Below are 16767 nucleotides of genomic sequence, written 5' to 3' on the forward strand. Positions count from 1 at the left end.
TCTATAACCCCCAAAGGAAAGCAAACATAAACTCCAGAATATTAATGAAAGATTTGGAGGGAGTGTCGTCTAGCTGGCTATAAGCAGTTGCCATTGCTGGAGGAGAAGGAGAAATGCACAATAATGTTATATAAGAGGGAATTTTGGAGGGCGTCGTTATATCTTTGTGAGGGTGCGTGAGGTCAGGAGGAGAAAAACAATGAAGGAATTTAAACACACAGATAAGGATTTTAAATCAGATAATCAGAGCAAGGTCTGTTAACAAAGCAAGGAGTGATGAGTGTTTTGAACCTACTGTAGAATTGGATATGGACAACAGAATATTTGATGGTTTGAAATCTAAATGCTTTACAAGGATAGATAAGGTCTGCTTGAGTGTCATTTTGCAGTCTCTTAAACATAAAAAAATGGCTGACACAGTCATTTACAGTTACTTCTTTTAAAAAAGGCTGTTTAAATTGACAAGCCATCATAAGCAGGTTAATTTTTTTTCATGCAGTTCCAGTGGGATTTCTTGCAGACATTTTCCAAAGGTTGTCATTACAGTTGAAGTGTACATTCATTTCGAATGTTTGGCTGAGGTTCAAAATCTACAAAAATGCGGCTTAGTTCACCACAGTTGCTGAGTTCACCTCTGGATATAACATAGTCTTGGTCCAAACTCCACAAAAGAGAATTTCAGAAGTAAGAGTGTATTGGAATTGGGGTGGTCAAATTCAGAATAATAGCTTTGGTTGAAAACAATAAATGAGGGGGGAAAATTACAGTAATTGCCAGAAAAATTGGTTTCAGCTCCAGAGACTAAATTCTATCGAGGACCCAACACAGCAAGTTTCAAGAGGTGAAGCCAAGTCAGCATTTAGCAACTCAACAAGTAATAAAGTTAGGTAATGTCACGGTGCAGTGGAACTGGAACGAGTTACCTTAAGCATAAAGGAATTGAGCCACAAAGTTTGGGTAATTGATTTATTATAATACAGCACCCTATTTCAAATGGCGAGAAGTCGAGAAAACCAAACATGGGTAGGATTCACCGTTGACAATAACTCAATAAAATAAAACTAACCACAGATGGGCATTAGACAATGCAAATATGCAGATAAGTTCAAGATATAGCAATTGACTTAAAATGCACTCACTTAACATTTTAAGCAATAAAGGAAAGCAGACTAGGGGAAAGGGTGAAAGACTGGCAATGAATGGTCAATGGACAGTTAAAAGATTGAAGCTTTCTTTGTAATTCTAAAGAGCAAAAGTGTTGCATTATCTGGGAGCCTGGTACAAATACCCAGTAAATCTTGGGAAAGATAAATTCCTCGAGATATCTTGATCACTGGAGTTTGGGAATATTTGAGGTGCTGGCTCCACAATTGCACAATACATTAGAATGACCAATTTTCCTAGTTTGGTTGGATGATCTAGGTATTCAGTTCCATAGTGGCCCTGCAGCTTTAAGCCAAGTCCTCTACATTTTTTCCAAGGCTTATGTTCTTTCAGGATCAAATTCAGCAACATACCAAAGACAGTCTAACATAACTTCTTTTAAGAGGAGATTGTTTCAAATTATAAATCAGGAAATTAATCAAATCAGTGGACCTGTAACCAAAAGCATTTGACCGGCAGATGACGTGAGGAGACTTTGCCCAGAGGCACTGGTACTGATTACTGCACTTAGCGGTGGCCAGTAGAGAAGGGACTAGGGTATCAATGTGGACTTCACCAGTTTCAAAATCTCCCCTTCCCCAACTGCATCCCTAAACCAGCCCAGTTCGTCCCCTCCCCCCACTGCACCACACAACCAGCCCAGCTCTTCCCCTCCACCCACTGCATCCCAAAACCAGTCCAACCTGTCTCTGCCTCCCTAACCTGTTCTTCCTCTCACCCATCCCTTCCGCCCACCCCAAGCCGCACCCCCATCTACCTACTAACCTCATCCCACCTCCTTGACCTGTCCGTCTTCCCTGGACTGACCTATCCCCTCCCTACCTCCCCACCTATACTCTCTCCACCTATCTTCTTTTCTCTCCATCTTCGGTCCGCCTCCCCCTCTCTCCCTATTTATTCCAGAACCCTCACCCCATCCCCCTCTCTGATGAAGGGTCTAGGCCCGAAACGTCAGCTTTTGTGCTCCTGAGATGCTGCTTGGCCTGCTGTGTTCATCCAGCCTCACATTTTGTTGTCAGAGAAGGGACAGTTAGTTTTCAGGAACTGCTTCTGGCTATAAACCGACAGACAAGGAGCTGTCTGCACACACTCACTGGCATGAGTGAGTAAACCAGGCCCAGCTGCTGGAGAAAGATATCACAGGGCGCCATTGCTCAAGAGGAAATCCTTAGTGAATGAGAGGCAACATGGGTTATAAGGCTGCAATAACATTCCATCTGCAATTCCTATGAACTCGTATGGTGGCATTTTCTCCAACATGTGTGGGAATCCCAATTCACTTTGTATCATAGCTTTCTGACATCTTTCCCCATTTATGTATTAAGCTGCTCTGTTCTTCCTGTCCAAAGTGCATAATCTCACATATTACGACATTACATTCCACCCATCAAGTTTGTGGCCACTCACTTCACCCTCTCTATCATTCTGTAGATACCTTGCATCATCCACACCACTTGCGTTCCCATCTATGTTTGTAAAAGCAAAATAGTGTGGACGCTGGGAAGCTGAAACAAACACAGAGAAAGTTGGAGAAACTCCACAAGTTTAATTCTTCTGATATCCAGTTCACACATTCTTTCTTTTTCCACTTATTTTTGTGCCATCTGCAAACAGGTCAAAACACATTTACTTCCATCATCTATGTCATTTATAAACATTGTAAATAACTGTGGCCCCAGCATGATCCCTATGGCACTCCACTAGTTATGGGTTGCCATTCTAAAACCGCCCTTTAATCCCAATGCTGTGTTTTATTAGTTAGCCAATCTATTCTTGTATAGTCTACCTCCAATAACATGGACTCTTATTAAGTAGTCAAACGTATGGTGCTTTATCAAAGCAAATCCAAATATATCACATCCACTGCTTACTCTTCATCGATCTTGCCTAATACCTCCTCAAGAAATTCTAATAAATTTTCAGCAGATCTGGCAGCATCTGTGTAGAGAAATCACAGTTAGGTTCTGTGGAAGGGTCTCTGTTCCCTCAACATTATTTCTGATTTCTCTTCAAGGATGCTGCCGGAACTTCCAACAATTTCTGTTTTTGTTTCTCATTTTCAGCATCCGCGATTCTTTTGGTTTTGATTCTAATAAATTTGTCAGACATGATTTCCCCTTCCATGTTTACCTTGCTTGATTATATCATGTTATTTCTAAATTTTCCGCTATCATTGCCCTTATTACATGCTAAAATTTTGCCCAGTAACTGATGTACGACTCACTGACCTTTTTTTTTGTCCCTTGTTTTTGTCTTCATCCCTTAGGTAGAAGTGTTTTATTGACAGTTTTATTCCACAACTTTAATGATTCCTGCAAGATTATGACCAGTGCATCCACTATTTTTTTTCTTTTCAGATCCTCAATTGCATCCTGTCAGATCCAGAGGACTTAACAGTCTTGAGCCTCATTACTTTCCCTAGTACTTCTTCCTCCAGTAATAACTTTTGAAAATCTAGCCACCCGAACAACATGAATTCAATCGATTCAGTCCAAGCAATGTCCATTGCCAGGAAAACCATCTCCACCAGGAAGGAAAATGTGACAACCTCGGACAGCATCAAGATATGATCAAATGAAATAAAAGATTGTCTCAGAACTTTAGCTAAGGGTTTCAGAGATAGTAGGAACTGCAGATGCTGGAAAATCTGATATAACACGGTATAGAGCTGGATGAACACAGCAGGCCAAACAGCACCAGAGGAGCAGGAAAGCCGGCGTTCTGGCCTAGACCCTTCTTCAGAAATGGGGAGAGGAAAGGGGTTCTGAAATAAATAGGGAGAGAGGGGGAACGTACATAGAAGATGGATAGAGGAGATGATAGGTAGAGAGGAGACAGACAGGTCAAAGAGGTGGGGTTGGAGCCAGTAAAGGTGAGTATAGGTAGGGAATTAGGGAGGAGATAGGTCAGTCCAGGGAGGACAAACAGGTCAAGGGGGTGGGACAAGGTTAGTAGTTGGATATGGGGGTGGGGGTTGAGGTGGAAGGAGGGGATAGGTGGGAGGAAGGAGAAGTTAGGGAGAGAGGGACGAGCTAGGCTGGTTTTGGGATGAGGTGAGGGAGGGGAGATTTTGAAGTCCACATTGATACTATTGGACTGCAGGGTTCCCAAGCCAAATATGAATTGCTGTTTCTGCAACCTTCGGGTCACAGAGTTGTGGTACTGCAGGAGGCCCAGGATGGACATGTCATCTGAGGAAAGGGAGGGGGAGTTGAAATGATCTGTGACTGGGAGGTGCAGTTGTTTAGTGCGAACTGAGCACAGATGTTCTGTGAAGAGGTGCCCAAGAGTCCGGTTGGTTTCCCGGATGTAGAGGAGGCCACAACGGGAACAGATGTAGTATACCACATTTGCGGATGTGCAGGTGAACATCTGTCTGATGTGCAAAGTCTTCTTGGGGCCTGGGATGGAGGTGAGGGGGGAGGTGTAAGGGCAGGTAGCACTTCCTGCGGTTGCAGGGAAAAGTGCCGGGTGTGGTGGGACTAGAGGGGAGTGTGGAGTGGATAAGGGAGTCATGGAGAGAGTAGTCCCTCTGGAAAGCAGATAAGAGTGGGGAGGAGAAATACGTCTTTGATCGTGGGGTCAGATTACAGATGGTGGATGTGTCGGAGGATGATGCATTGGATCCGGAGACTGGTGGGGTGGTATGTGAGGGCGACGGGGATTCTGTTTTGGTTGTTCTTGCAGGAAGGGGGTGTGAGGGATGAGTTGCGGGAAATGCAGGAGACACGGTCGAGGGCGTTCTCGACCACTGATGGGGGGGTGGGGGGAGTCGCGTTTCAACTCCCCCTCCCATTCCTCAGACGACTTGTCCATCCTGGGCCTCCTGCAGTGCCACAATGATGCCACCCAAAGGTTGCAGGAACAGCACCTCATATTCCATTTGGAAACCCTGCAGCCCAATGGTATCAATGTGGATTTCACCAGCTTCAAAATCTCCCCCTCCCCCACCGCATCCCAAAACCAGCCCAGGTCGTCCCTGTCTCCCTAACCAGTCCTTCCTCTCACCTGAAACCCCATCTCCTACCTACTAACCTCATCCCACCCCCTTGACCTGTCCATCCTCTCTGGACTGGCCTATCCTCTCCCTAATTCCCCACCTATACTCACCTTTACTGGCTCCATCCCCGCCTTTTTAATTTGTCTGTCTCCTCTCCACCTATCTTCTCCTCTATCCAGCTCCCCCTCTCTCCCTATTTATTTCAGAACCCCCTTCCCCTCCCTCATTTCTGAGGAAGGGTCTTGGTCTGAAACGTCAGCTTTCCTGCTCGGCCTGCTGTGTTCATCCAGCTCCATCCACACTTTGTTATCTCATTAGCTGTGGGTTGCCGCCTCCACAGTTGCTGCCGAACCTGCAGAGTTTCTTCAGCACTTTCTGTTTATATTTCAGGTTTTCCAGCCTCCATAGTGTTTTGTTTGTTTCAGACACGGGGAGCCGCTGAGCCTCTCGGTGCCCGTGAGGCCTGTACCAACCGCCGGAAGATTTCAACGGATCGTTCCTCACGCGACTGTCGGCCGGTTGGCGGGGGAACTCAAGTGCGAAGCTCGGGGAGCAGCCGGCGCTCGGCCTGGCGGGACCGGAAGCGGGTCGGGGCGGCCGCTTTGAGCGGGAAATTTAAGGGAAGAAGGGTGGTAGCAGAGAGTGGGTCGGATTTTGTGTTGTCGCTGTCGCTCTGGAGACGGGACCGGAAGTGGCTCGACTTTTTTTGCAGCCGTCAGAATGCTCCGGACTGGTGAGTAAATGAGGAAAGGGATAATGGGAACTGCAGATGCTGGAGAATCCAAGACGACAAAATGTGAGGCTGGATGAACACAGCAGGCCCAGCAGCATCTCAGGAGTACAAAAGCTGACGTTTCGGGCCTAGACCCTTCATCAGAGAGGGGGATGGGGTGAGGGTTCTGGAATAAATAGGGAGAGAGGGGGAGGCGGACTGAAGATGGAGAGAAGAGAAGCTAGGTGGAGAGGTGAGTATAGGTGAGGAGGTAGGGAGGGGATAGGTCAGTCCAGGGAAGAGGGACAGGTCAAGGAGGTGGGATGAGGTTAGTTGGTAGGAAATGGAGGTGTGGCTTGAGGTGGGAGGAAGGGATGGGTGAGAGGAAGAACAGGTTAGGGAGGCAGAGACAGGCTGGGCTGGTTTTGGGATGCATTGGGGGAGGGGATGAACTGGGCTGGTTGTGTGATGCAGTGGGGGGAGGGGATGAACTGGCCAGGTTTTGGGATGCAGTGGGGGAAGGGGAGATTTTGAAGCTTGTGAAGTCCAGATTGATACCATATGGCTGCAGGGTTCCCAAGCGGAATATAAGTTGCTGTTCCTGCAATCTTCGGGTGGCAACGTTGTGGCACTGCAGGAGGTCCATGATGGACATGTCGTCTGAGGAATGGGAGGGGGAGTTAAAATGGTTCGCGACTGGGCGGTGCAGTTGTTTGTTGCAAACTGAGCGGAAGTGTTCTGCAAAGCGGTTCCCAAGCCTCCACTTGGTTTCCCCAATGTAGAGGAGGCCACACCGGGTACAATGGATACAATATACCACAGGTTTAATAACCAGTTTTGCAACGATAGGAACAAAAAATAGAAACTTCTGGCAACGTCTGCGGAGAGAAATCAGTTAACGTTTCTTGTCCAGTGCCCCCTCCTTGGAACTGATGGTTACTGGGGTGGGGCGGGGACAGATGTTACGGGAAAAGCTCAACATCTGTGAAGAAAAAAATTCAGACTTAACGTTTCGGCTCTGGTAGCCAGTAGAAAGTTGTGGAAGTATAAGGAGTAAACTTCGGTGGGGGTAGAGCCTAAAAGAGACAACGATTAGCCTAAGAAGATGAAAAGCGACTACTGGGGGCATTTAGTGACTGACAATGGGGTAACGTCAAGGGAAAAGGTGTTTGCAGCCCTCAAATTGTTGAGCTCGCTATGAAGTCCAGAGGCTCTTGAGCTCCCATGTGGAAAATTAGGTGCTGTCCGTCCAAGTTGTGTTGAGCTTCACTGCAGCAAACTTGAGACATCTTGATCAGAGAACACAATGGTGCATAAAGAGCAGCCAACAGGAAGCTCAGATGTGATAATGGGAACTGCAGATGCTGGAGAATCCAAGATAATAAAATGTGAGGCTGGATGAACACAGCAGGCCAAGCAGCACCTCAGGAGCACAAAAGCTGACGTTTCGGGCCTAGACCCTTCATCAGAGAGGGGCATGGGGAGAGGGAACTGGAATAAATAGGGAGAGAGGGGGAGGCGGACCGAAGATGGAGAGAAAAGAAGATAGGTAGAGAGGAGAGTATAGGTGAGGAGGTAGGGAGGGGATAGGTCAGTCCAGGGAAGACGGACAGGTCAAGGAGGCGGGATGAGGTGGTAGGTAGGAAATGGAGGTGCGGCTTGAGGTGGGAGGGAGGGATGGGTGAGAGGAAGAACAGGTTAGGGAAGCAGAGACAGGCTGGGCTGGTTTTGGGATGCAGTCGGGTGAAGGGACGAGCTGGGCTGGTTTTGGGATGCAGTGGGGGGGAGGGGAAGAACTGGGCTGGTTTTGGGATGCAGTGGGGGGGAGGGGAAGAACTGGGCTGGTTTTGGGATGCAGTAGGGGAAGGGGAGATTTTGAAGCTTGTGAAGTCCACATTGATACCATTGGGCTGCAGGATTCCTGCAACCTTCGGGTGGTATCATTGTGGCACTGCAGGAGGCCACAATGATGCCACCCGAAGGTTGCAGGAACAGCAACTCATATTCCGCTTGGGAACCCTGCAGCCCAATGGTATCAATGTGGACTTCACCAGCTTCAAAATCTCCCCTTCCCCTACTGCATCCCAAAACCAGCCCAGTTCTTCCCCTCCCCCGACTGCATCACAAAACCAGCCCAGTTCTTCCCCTCCCCCCACTGCATCCCAAAACCAGCCCAGCGTGTCTCTGCTTCCCTAACCTGTTCTTCCTCTCTTCCATCCCTTCCTCCCACCTCAAGCTGCACCTCCATTTCCTACCTACCACCTCATCCCGCCTCCTTGACCTGTCCATCTTCCCTGGACTGACCTATCCCCACCTGTACTCTCCTCTTTACCTGTCTTGTTTTCTCTCCATCTTTGGTCCGCCTCCCCCTCTCTCCCTATTTATTCCAGTTCCCTCTCCCCATCCCCCTCTCTGATGAAGGGTCTCGGCCCAAAATGTCAGCTTTTGTGCTCCTGAGATGCTGCTTGGCCTGCTGTGTTCACCCAGCTCCACACTTTGTTATCTAGGAAGCTCAGATTTTTTTTTTGCAGACAAGACGTAGGTGTTCTCCAAAGTGGTCACCAATACATGCGTCCTTTCCCCAATGCAGAGGAGACAACTTTTGAGAAGCAAATGCAGTAGACTGGTCAAGTGTAGTGCAGATAAAGTGTGTTTGGGTCCTTGGATACTGAGGACGGAGCATGTATGCGGCCAGTTTTTACACTTGCGGTTGCAGGGGAAGAAGCCGCATGGCCACGAGGGGGCTTTGGGAGTGAAGAAGAGGTGGACCAGGGTTCCCCGAAGAGAACTGTCCTTGCAGAAGGCTGACGAGGGAAGGGAAGGGGAATATGTGTCTGGTGGTGCCGTTCTGTTGGAGCTGACAGAAATGGTCACTCATGATCCTATAGCTATAGATGCTGGTGGGGTGATAGCAGAACCCAGTAGCTGTTGTGAGAAGGAAGAGATGGTGTGAGGGCTGACATGTGGGAGATGAGTCAAACTGAGGGCCCTGTCAACTACCGTGCTGAGGTATTTGCTGTTGAGGAAAAAGGTGAACATTTCAGAGGCCCATTCCTCAAAATTGGCATCATCAGAATGGAAGCAACAGAGAAACTGGGAGCATGGAATGAAGTTTTTACAGGAAGCAGGATGTGAGGATATATAGATAAGTTAACTGTGGGAGTCATTTGTTTTGTAGTGGACATTGGTGGCCAGCCTACCCCCAGAAATGGAAATGGAGATGTCGAGGAAGGCAAGTGCGGAGTCAGAGATGGACCAGATGAACTGAGAGAAGTGTGGAAATTGGAAGCTGAATTAATAAAGTTTCCAGTACCAAACGAAAGAGGGAAGCAGCACCAATTATATCAATATGCCAGAGAGAAAGTTGTTGGTAGGGCCTGGAACATGGAATGCTCCATGTACCTCAAAAAGAGACATGACCTGAAGAAAACAAGAGGAGGTAAAAGCGAAGCTTTTCAGGATGTAGATGAACTTGACCAGGTGGAGGAGGGTGATGGTGAATGGGGATAGTTCAGGCCTTTATTATTCAGCAAGAAGCAGAGAGCCCAGAGACCATCCTGTGAATTGATATGTAAGGGGATGGCATGTTCGTGGTATAGTGGTGATGGCTGGAGGTTGCAAACTGGAAATTCTGAAACTGATGTAAAATATCAGAATGAGAAGAGATTGGACAAGGGGAGGAAAAAATGACAGGCATGCATTGGTGTCCAGAGCTTCCTCAGTGTCAGGGTGCTCAGTAAAGTACAATTCAAGGTTGGTTTGTCATCCATCTTTCTTACTTTTTGCAGTCTCAGTTTATTTGTTTCCAGCAGAATTTTTTATTTGCTGACGCTCCTGTGTGTTTTTTTTAATCTAACCGTGCATGTCCTGAAATTTCCTATGTTAAAGATCATCTGGATAGTCAGGCAAAGCTGTAACTAGCAGTTATTGGTGCAGTACCTAGTAATGATTTGTGCTTTCAGTTCTTCCTGTTCAGATCACTTGTAATTAACAGGAGCAGGTTGTTTGACTTTAATTATGGGCTCCAACACAATGATGATGCCCTCGTTCCCGTTAGCTTCACAACCCTTGATTCCTACATGTTAAAAGTGCAGTATTGTGGATGGTGTTTTGAAATAGATCAAATTAGGTTTCTACACTCTCGAGTAGGAATACCAAGAGTGCTGTTCAATCAAGTTAAGGAACTATTGGCTTTTATGAGTAGACAGTATGGCTGATGTTGGTGCAAGTGCAGCATTTCTGCATGAAATGAAAAAAACGTAATGGTTTAAATCCTTGGTACACATTAAGGTGTGATTGCTATGACAATCAACACTTTGGTAGCTCTGTGTTGGAAATATTTTTGAGTTGCGTTGGATGGTGATGACCATATTCTGCTGGTGCCACAGTCCTGATTTTTGGGTGTCTCCAGCACACCACTTGATATGGTTTGATCTGAAATTTGTTACTTACACAAAGCTCATTCTAACAACAAAAATACAGAAATCGTTCAGCCCTTTTTTTTCCATTTTCTCGAGCCATGATACCTGAGACAGTAAGGCCAGTTCTCATGGTGTGTGCCCATTCTTGCATTGAAATCTCCCAGTAGATAACGATGTTGTGACTTAGGGATTCTGCTGATAGTAATGTCAAGCTCCTCATAAAATTTGTCTTCTGCCTCTGTGCTGGAGCATAGTATGTGAATACAGACACTCATGGCTAACAGACCACCTTTCAATTAAGGCAGATAGAACATAATCTGAAGGATTTGTGTTCAGAATTCTATAATTTAGAATAGCAATTTCCTTGTAGCAAAGCCCACATCTTTTTCACACGTTTCCTCTGAACTCTTTCCTAACTGAGATACTTCTAACGATTTTCTTGTGATGCACTCTTGACAAGTCTTTTGTTGGTTCACACAGGTTCCCATTCAGCCTATATTCTGTACTGAATTCACATACTGTATTGAATTCAGCTTTCTTGTGCATTATTAGTTGGCTGCAAGCCATCTGTCAGGCTTGTACACATGCTCTTCGTGTTCCAGCTGAAGAGTTGATATCATCGTTCCTTTTGTTTGCCTGGTATGATAGAATCCATCCACTACTTGAGCATAGATTCTGGGTTCCAGACATCCACTGGAGAAGTTGGACTGTGAATTTGTTAGTGCCTTGCTACCTGTGTTTGTCAACCTTGACATAGGCCATCACTAACCACTAAGACACTAGGCCCTCTTCTCACTGGAGACAGTTCTCAGCACCTGGTCTGTGATGTTTGAGGTGGAATTATTACTTGTTGCTTATACCACCTGTGTTGTGTTACACTATGTTGTGAAAATGGCAAAAGATCCTGTGCTGCCCAAACATGAGGATCCACAATGGACTGTTTCTACAAATCCAAATAAATACTGAACTTCACATGTAGCTCCTGCTTATTGAAAAGGTATGATATTTAGTTGTTGAAATGCTGGTAAATTCAGACTTTGGGCCGCCTTTGGTATTTTGCTCCAGATTATGTCAGGGTTTTCTCGCTTAGCCTGAACTTTCCTAAGATATCCACAGGCAATGACTTATTTGCCGATAGCTGGGATTTTGGTTCATCAGTGCCAGGGTGAGCCCTCCTGCAGGTGAGCTTTCCCACTGTGTCTAGGGGCCAATCCTCTGATTTCACAGAAGCTTCAGTTGCAGGCACAAGGAACCCAGTCGCTGAGTCAATGTTTGAAAACACAGTTGAAGAGTTGCAAATTGAGGGGCTGTGCCTTGATCAATTTGACTTTCCTTTTCTGATCATATAGGCTGAAAATGAAGAGCAAGCTCACAAAATATATGAAGCATGATAACTTCACCCATGCAATAGACACAGCACATTGACCAGTTGCGCACATTGCATAATGAATAGTCTGTTCAATACAAATGCTTGCATTTAGGTAGCACCTTGCATAACCTCAGGATGTCGCGAAGCATATTACAGATAATAACATACTTTTGAAGTGCAGTAACTGCTATAGGAAAAGCTGCTTTAGGTTAATCCAATCCAAACCGAATCAAACTCCCAGCAATGGCAGCATGATATTTACCAAATAATCAACACCATGGTAATTAACCTGGTTGTCATTGAATTGAATCATGTGACCTTATGCATTCTCTTGATGGAGCACATTTTAAAATTTTGTTTGATCCATTACGCCTCTGTAGCACTGCTTCAGTACTATATTGGTTGGCCATCTTTACGTTTTAGTGCTTAAGCCTCTGATATGGGATTTAAATGTGCAACCTTTATGACTCCAATTTAACACACTACCAATTAGCCACAACTATTGGCTTTCTAACATGTATGGAAAGATGGCAACACAAAAACAAACATGCAGTTTGTATGGGAGCTTCATTTTGGAGGTTGGAACTTGTGATCAGTCTCATAATACAGTAAGTTTGGTCGACAATGAAGGCTACTGATGTTTGCCAGGCAGCTGAAAGTGTGCCTATTAATTTGATGCAAATTAACGCCAGGAGTAGGCAAGAGGCCAGATCTTGGGGAGCTGTTGGCGTGAAGGAGTTTACCAAGATAGTAATGGTGAGAAATTTGGACAATAAGATGAGAATTTTAATTATAGGTCAGCAAGCACTGTGCTAATAGGTGCATGAATGTGGTACAAATTAGGATATGGGAAGCAGAGTTTTTAATGAGCTCAAACTATGGAGTATGTCAGGATCAGGGAATCATTGGAATAGTTACTTGCAGAAAAACGAGGGAAATGAGGGTTTGAACAGCTCATACACGCAAGTGGAGACGGGGATATTCTGGAGTTGGAAGGAGATGCTTTTGATGTTAGAACAGAGATAGGTTTGGAAAACCTGGCCCAGAGTCAGATAGGATGCCAAGATTGCAAGCGGCCTGGTTAAATTCTTGAACACTAACTAGAGAAGGGGATGGAGTTGGTGTCTAAATATTTATGTTAGGTGTATTGCCTGATTTCTTCAAGGCTTATAGTTGGAAACTTTGTCAAAGTTCCATTCCTTTTTCCATTTCCATTCTATCCATAATTGTCTCAATCCTGTTCACTTTTAATTGTTATCTCATTCCTCTTTTGCATTTGTCAAGAGCTGCTTTTACAGCCATGTCATTGTTCAATCACAACACCTGTCTCCAACTTTGAATCATTGACTTTAGCTAAGGTTTCAACTTTCCTATTTTGAATTTAGATCTTTTATTACCTACTATTCAAAATTCCTTACCTGTCAGCCTGCTTCAGTGGTTGCACTCTTGCCTCTGAGGCAGGAGGTGTGGTTCATTGCTACACTTTGGATTTCGGAACACAATCTGGCTGATGGTTTAATACAATGAGAATGCTACTGTTTCGGTGGTGTGACTTTTTTTCTTTCTAATAATTCCTTCAATCTCCCTTCAGCCCACAAATTCATTGTTGAATACCAGGCCATTGTTTTGCTGATAATTGCTTGTCACTGATCAGATATTCTACTGCTTCACAAGTCTTATTTCCCAACCTTAAACAGCTCATTCTTACCTTTCAGGTACATGGGTGAATGTTTTTCCAGACCAATTGTTTCAATCTACTGTTTCACCAGCGAATTGATTCTATCTTCTTTTCTTATCCAGTACTTAACCATATACATCTGGATCTCTTTTGTATTTAATGCTTCAACATATACTCGTGCTTTCCAGTCACGGAAAGAATTAGTTAATCCCCAGCAGTTCAGTTCGGCAGAAACCAGCATCTCCACCTCTGATCATTTGCAGTACAATCAACAACACCAAGTCATTTTCTTAAGCTGAAAGTTTTAAAAAGTAACGTAATAACAAATTAAATAAGCTCTTAAATATTTGGAAATCAATAGACAAATTTTTTTTTGTGTAGCTGGGAAGTTTTAACCTTCATCTTTGGAGTTACCAATGATCAGTCCTTGTTTTCCAATTTTCTCAGCCTTACTTTCATGCTGAGCTTTGGCCGCAGCAACATCAACTGTAGATACTCTCCAGCTTCCACATTACACAGATAATCATCAATTCTTCTTCACGTGTTGACTTTTTCTGTTCCAGTGTTAAATGAATCTCCACTTCCTTCTCTTTGAAAGCGGTGAAGATTAAAAACCATTATCTGCAGCCTCCTCTACTAACTCTGTTCCTGTATTGCTTAATTTGTTCCCTGTCCCCAGTCACAGTATTAATCTGAATCACTCCAAGACAGTAAGAACTGCAGATGCAACACCATGTGGAGCTGGAGGAACACAGCAGGCCAGGCAGCATCTGATGTTTTTAAGTACTGCAAGTGTTTTGGTCCTACAATTGTTGCTTGCTTCAGTTACAACCGACTGCATTCCCAGGGGCTCTTTTTGATTAGTTTTGTGATTTTAAAAATAGAGTTAATGAATAACAATATTACTATATAATTACAAAATACTTCCCAAAATGTTTCAAATTAGAAGAACTCATTTAAAAGACACTTAAACGAGAGTCATTTGATATTAACACGAGTTTAAAAATCACAAAAAAAATTCCATTATTCAAGAAACTTTTTAGCATGAAAAACAGCCTGATGGCTTTCATTAAATACGATGGGAAAATTAACACAAAACAGAGAAATGGTTGATCAACAAGAAAAATGTTAAGAAATGAGTTTTTATTCAATTGGATGATAAAAGAAAGTGTTTACTTTAATGGTAGAATAGGAAAAGCAATGACACACAAGCAAGCGTGTCAGAAAACCAAGTCAGAGTTTAAAAAGATTGGGTTGGTACACATGTGGAAATTAGTGCAGGATAGGAATCATGCAGAGGTTTAAATAAGGGGAAGTTTAAGGAAGATGAGACCAGCAAGGAAGAAATTCAAAGATTCACTGGCAGAGGTGGAGGCAAGCATGCTTAGTGATCAAAGGGATAAGAAGACTAGATATTTTCTAATCCACCTATTCAAAGTTGTCATTGTGCACCTCTCGACTAATTGAGACTTGAACCTGGCTCGTTGTATTAGTATGTTAACTTAGTAGCAGGTTATTGAATTGCAAAATAATGGCATCGAAGTATTTTACCAAAAAAATTCCTCAATTTGTCTTTTAAACGGTATTTTTGATGACTGTATTTTTGGTTATTCTTCCAAATTCTCCTCTTGCTGCATAGGGTGGCTTTTATTAGAGAACATGTTTTATTATGTTAAAATGTGCTAAATAATTACCTGTTTAGGATTAAACTGAACACGATTGTGACTGTATTTCAGTAATTTAAGCTGATTACAGTAGAACTGTATTTGCAAGAAAATGAAATGGGAAGTTAAAGTATATGTTTATCATTCAAAGACTGCAGTTTATCTGCTGCAATAGCATTTAAGTAAATTGAATTTTGTTCCCTTCTCTTATTTAGCTTTCCAATAGCTGACGGTTGTACTATATAATGAAGTGGAATGGCATATGATGATCAATCATCACACGAGCTGTGTTTGATAGATAAGACTATCGCCAGGTACGTGAGTATTTTCTACTGTATTTTCTTCATGGATCTTTTAGATTTTTAAAAATATTTTCTGCTATTTTTGACTACCTAGCAAGAGATAAACATTCTTAAACTATACATGGATATTTTACGAGGAAAAAAACTATTTAAATCCACTAAAGTGAAGAGGATTGATCTGACTTTTACTAGGATATAATGTTGTTCCAGTCAAGCAAGGAAACCATGCATTTACCCAACAATCTCAAGTATAACAAATGATTGTGAAGTGTCATCATCATTCATCATACATTAGTTATGTACTTTTATTAAAAATGTTTTGTAGTCTCGTTTTAAAGTTTTTACTTTTGAATGAAGTGAAGTTTTTTGCTTATTTTTATATTTTTACCAATTCATCCCAGGCTAGTTAACACTCAGTAAACAGGTCTTCTTTCAAATTTCACTCAAAGCCTTATGTTAAGCTGGCTACTTGGAAGTTTATAGCTGGATTTGTCCTATTGTTCATTTTATTTTGTGAATTAGTTTCAACTTGTCTTCTGAAAAGCTTGGCTTAGATGGCAGCTCTCTGAATGCTGGTACACAAATGTACTTTATTACTCAATGAAAGCATACAGTGTCTCTCCTTAGCTTTCCTGTGTACTGAAAGTTGTAACGGAACACTTTAATGGGACAAGGCAGATTCGACCAACTCATTCTGATATCTTCTGAAGAAATGTTTGAAAAGTGGCACTGGCAGACATGGAATAGATTATCTGTTAAGCTACTCATAAATGGTAGTTCTAAGGAAAGAGACTAAAATGCAACTTGTATGAGTCAATATATTACATGCTATTTCATGGTTAAAGTAGGGAGTGAATTATTTATTTAATGGTACCTATTTAGCTTCTGGGTCAGTTACTGTATGGTTCAAAATTCATCCTTGACAGTTTCATGAGTTATCCCGCAAACCTCTTGTGTTCATTTGGGGATGAGTGCCGTCCTTTCATTCGTTGTTATATGGGTTGTGAGGAAACGCTTCCTGCCATGTAGGACTAATCTATAGAAATATCTACATTCCAACCTGTCAGTGTTAATTTGCTTCTGGATTCTTCTGCTACTGTTTTCAATATTTACCAATTGTGAAGACTTATATACAGCACCTGCATGGCCAAGCTTTGCTTTCTAAGCAGTTAAATAGTTTAAAATCTAACGAAGAGCCTGCATTTTTGTTGCACTTTTCATATCCTCAGAATATCCAGAACACTTCATGGCCAAAAATTGCTTTCTGAATTGCTACTTTGTAAACAAGGCTGCCAGTTTGTTCACTTTAAGACAAATAGCTTGATAATCAGTATTGAGGCCTTTTATTTAAGGCATAGATGTTGGCTAAGATTCAGGTGAGAACTTTCCAGTTCAGCTTTGAATAAAGCCATGAGATCTTTGACAGCAAGCTAAACAGAGAAGTCCTGTCTAATTTT

General features: G+C 43.3%; 1 protein-coding gene across 1 annotated transcript in view; it reads left to right on the plus strand.

Moving 5' to 3' along the window:
* Window positions 1-5502: 5502 nt before the first annotated feature.
* The window catches only part of lrrcc1 (leucine rich repeat and coiled-coil centrosomal protein 1), a 185088-nt gene continuing 173823 nt past the window's right edge, over window positions 5503-16767 (plus strand). Inside the window, exons 1-2 of the mRNA XM_048528955.2 lie at window positions 5503-5897; window positions 15224-15322. Coding sequence (XP_048384912.1) covers window positions 15264-15322 — 59 coding nt within the window. The 5' untranslated portion in view covers window positions 5503-5897; window positions 15224-15263. The remainder of the gene's footprint in view (window positions 5898-15223; window positions 15323-16767) is intronic.

Source organism: Stegostoma tigrinum, chromosome 5 (assembly GCF_030684315.1).
Source record: "Stegostoma tigrinum isolate sSteTig4 chromosome 5, sSteTig4.hap1, whole genome shotgun sequence".
NCBI lineage: Eukaryota > Metazoa > Chordata > Chondrichthyes > Orectolobiformes > Stegostomatidae > Stegostoma > Stegostoma tigrinum.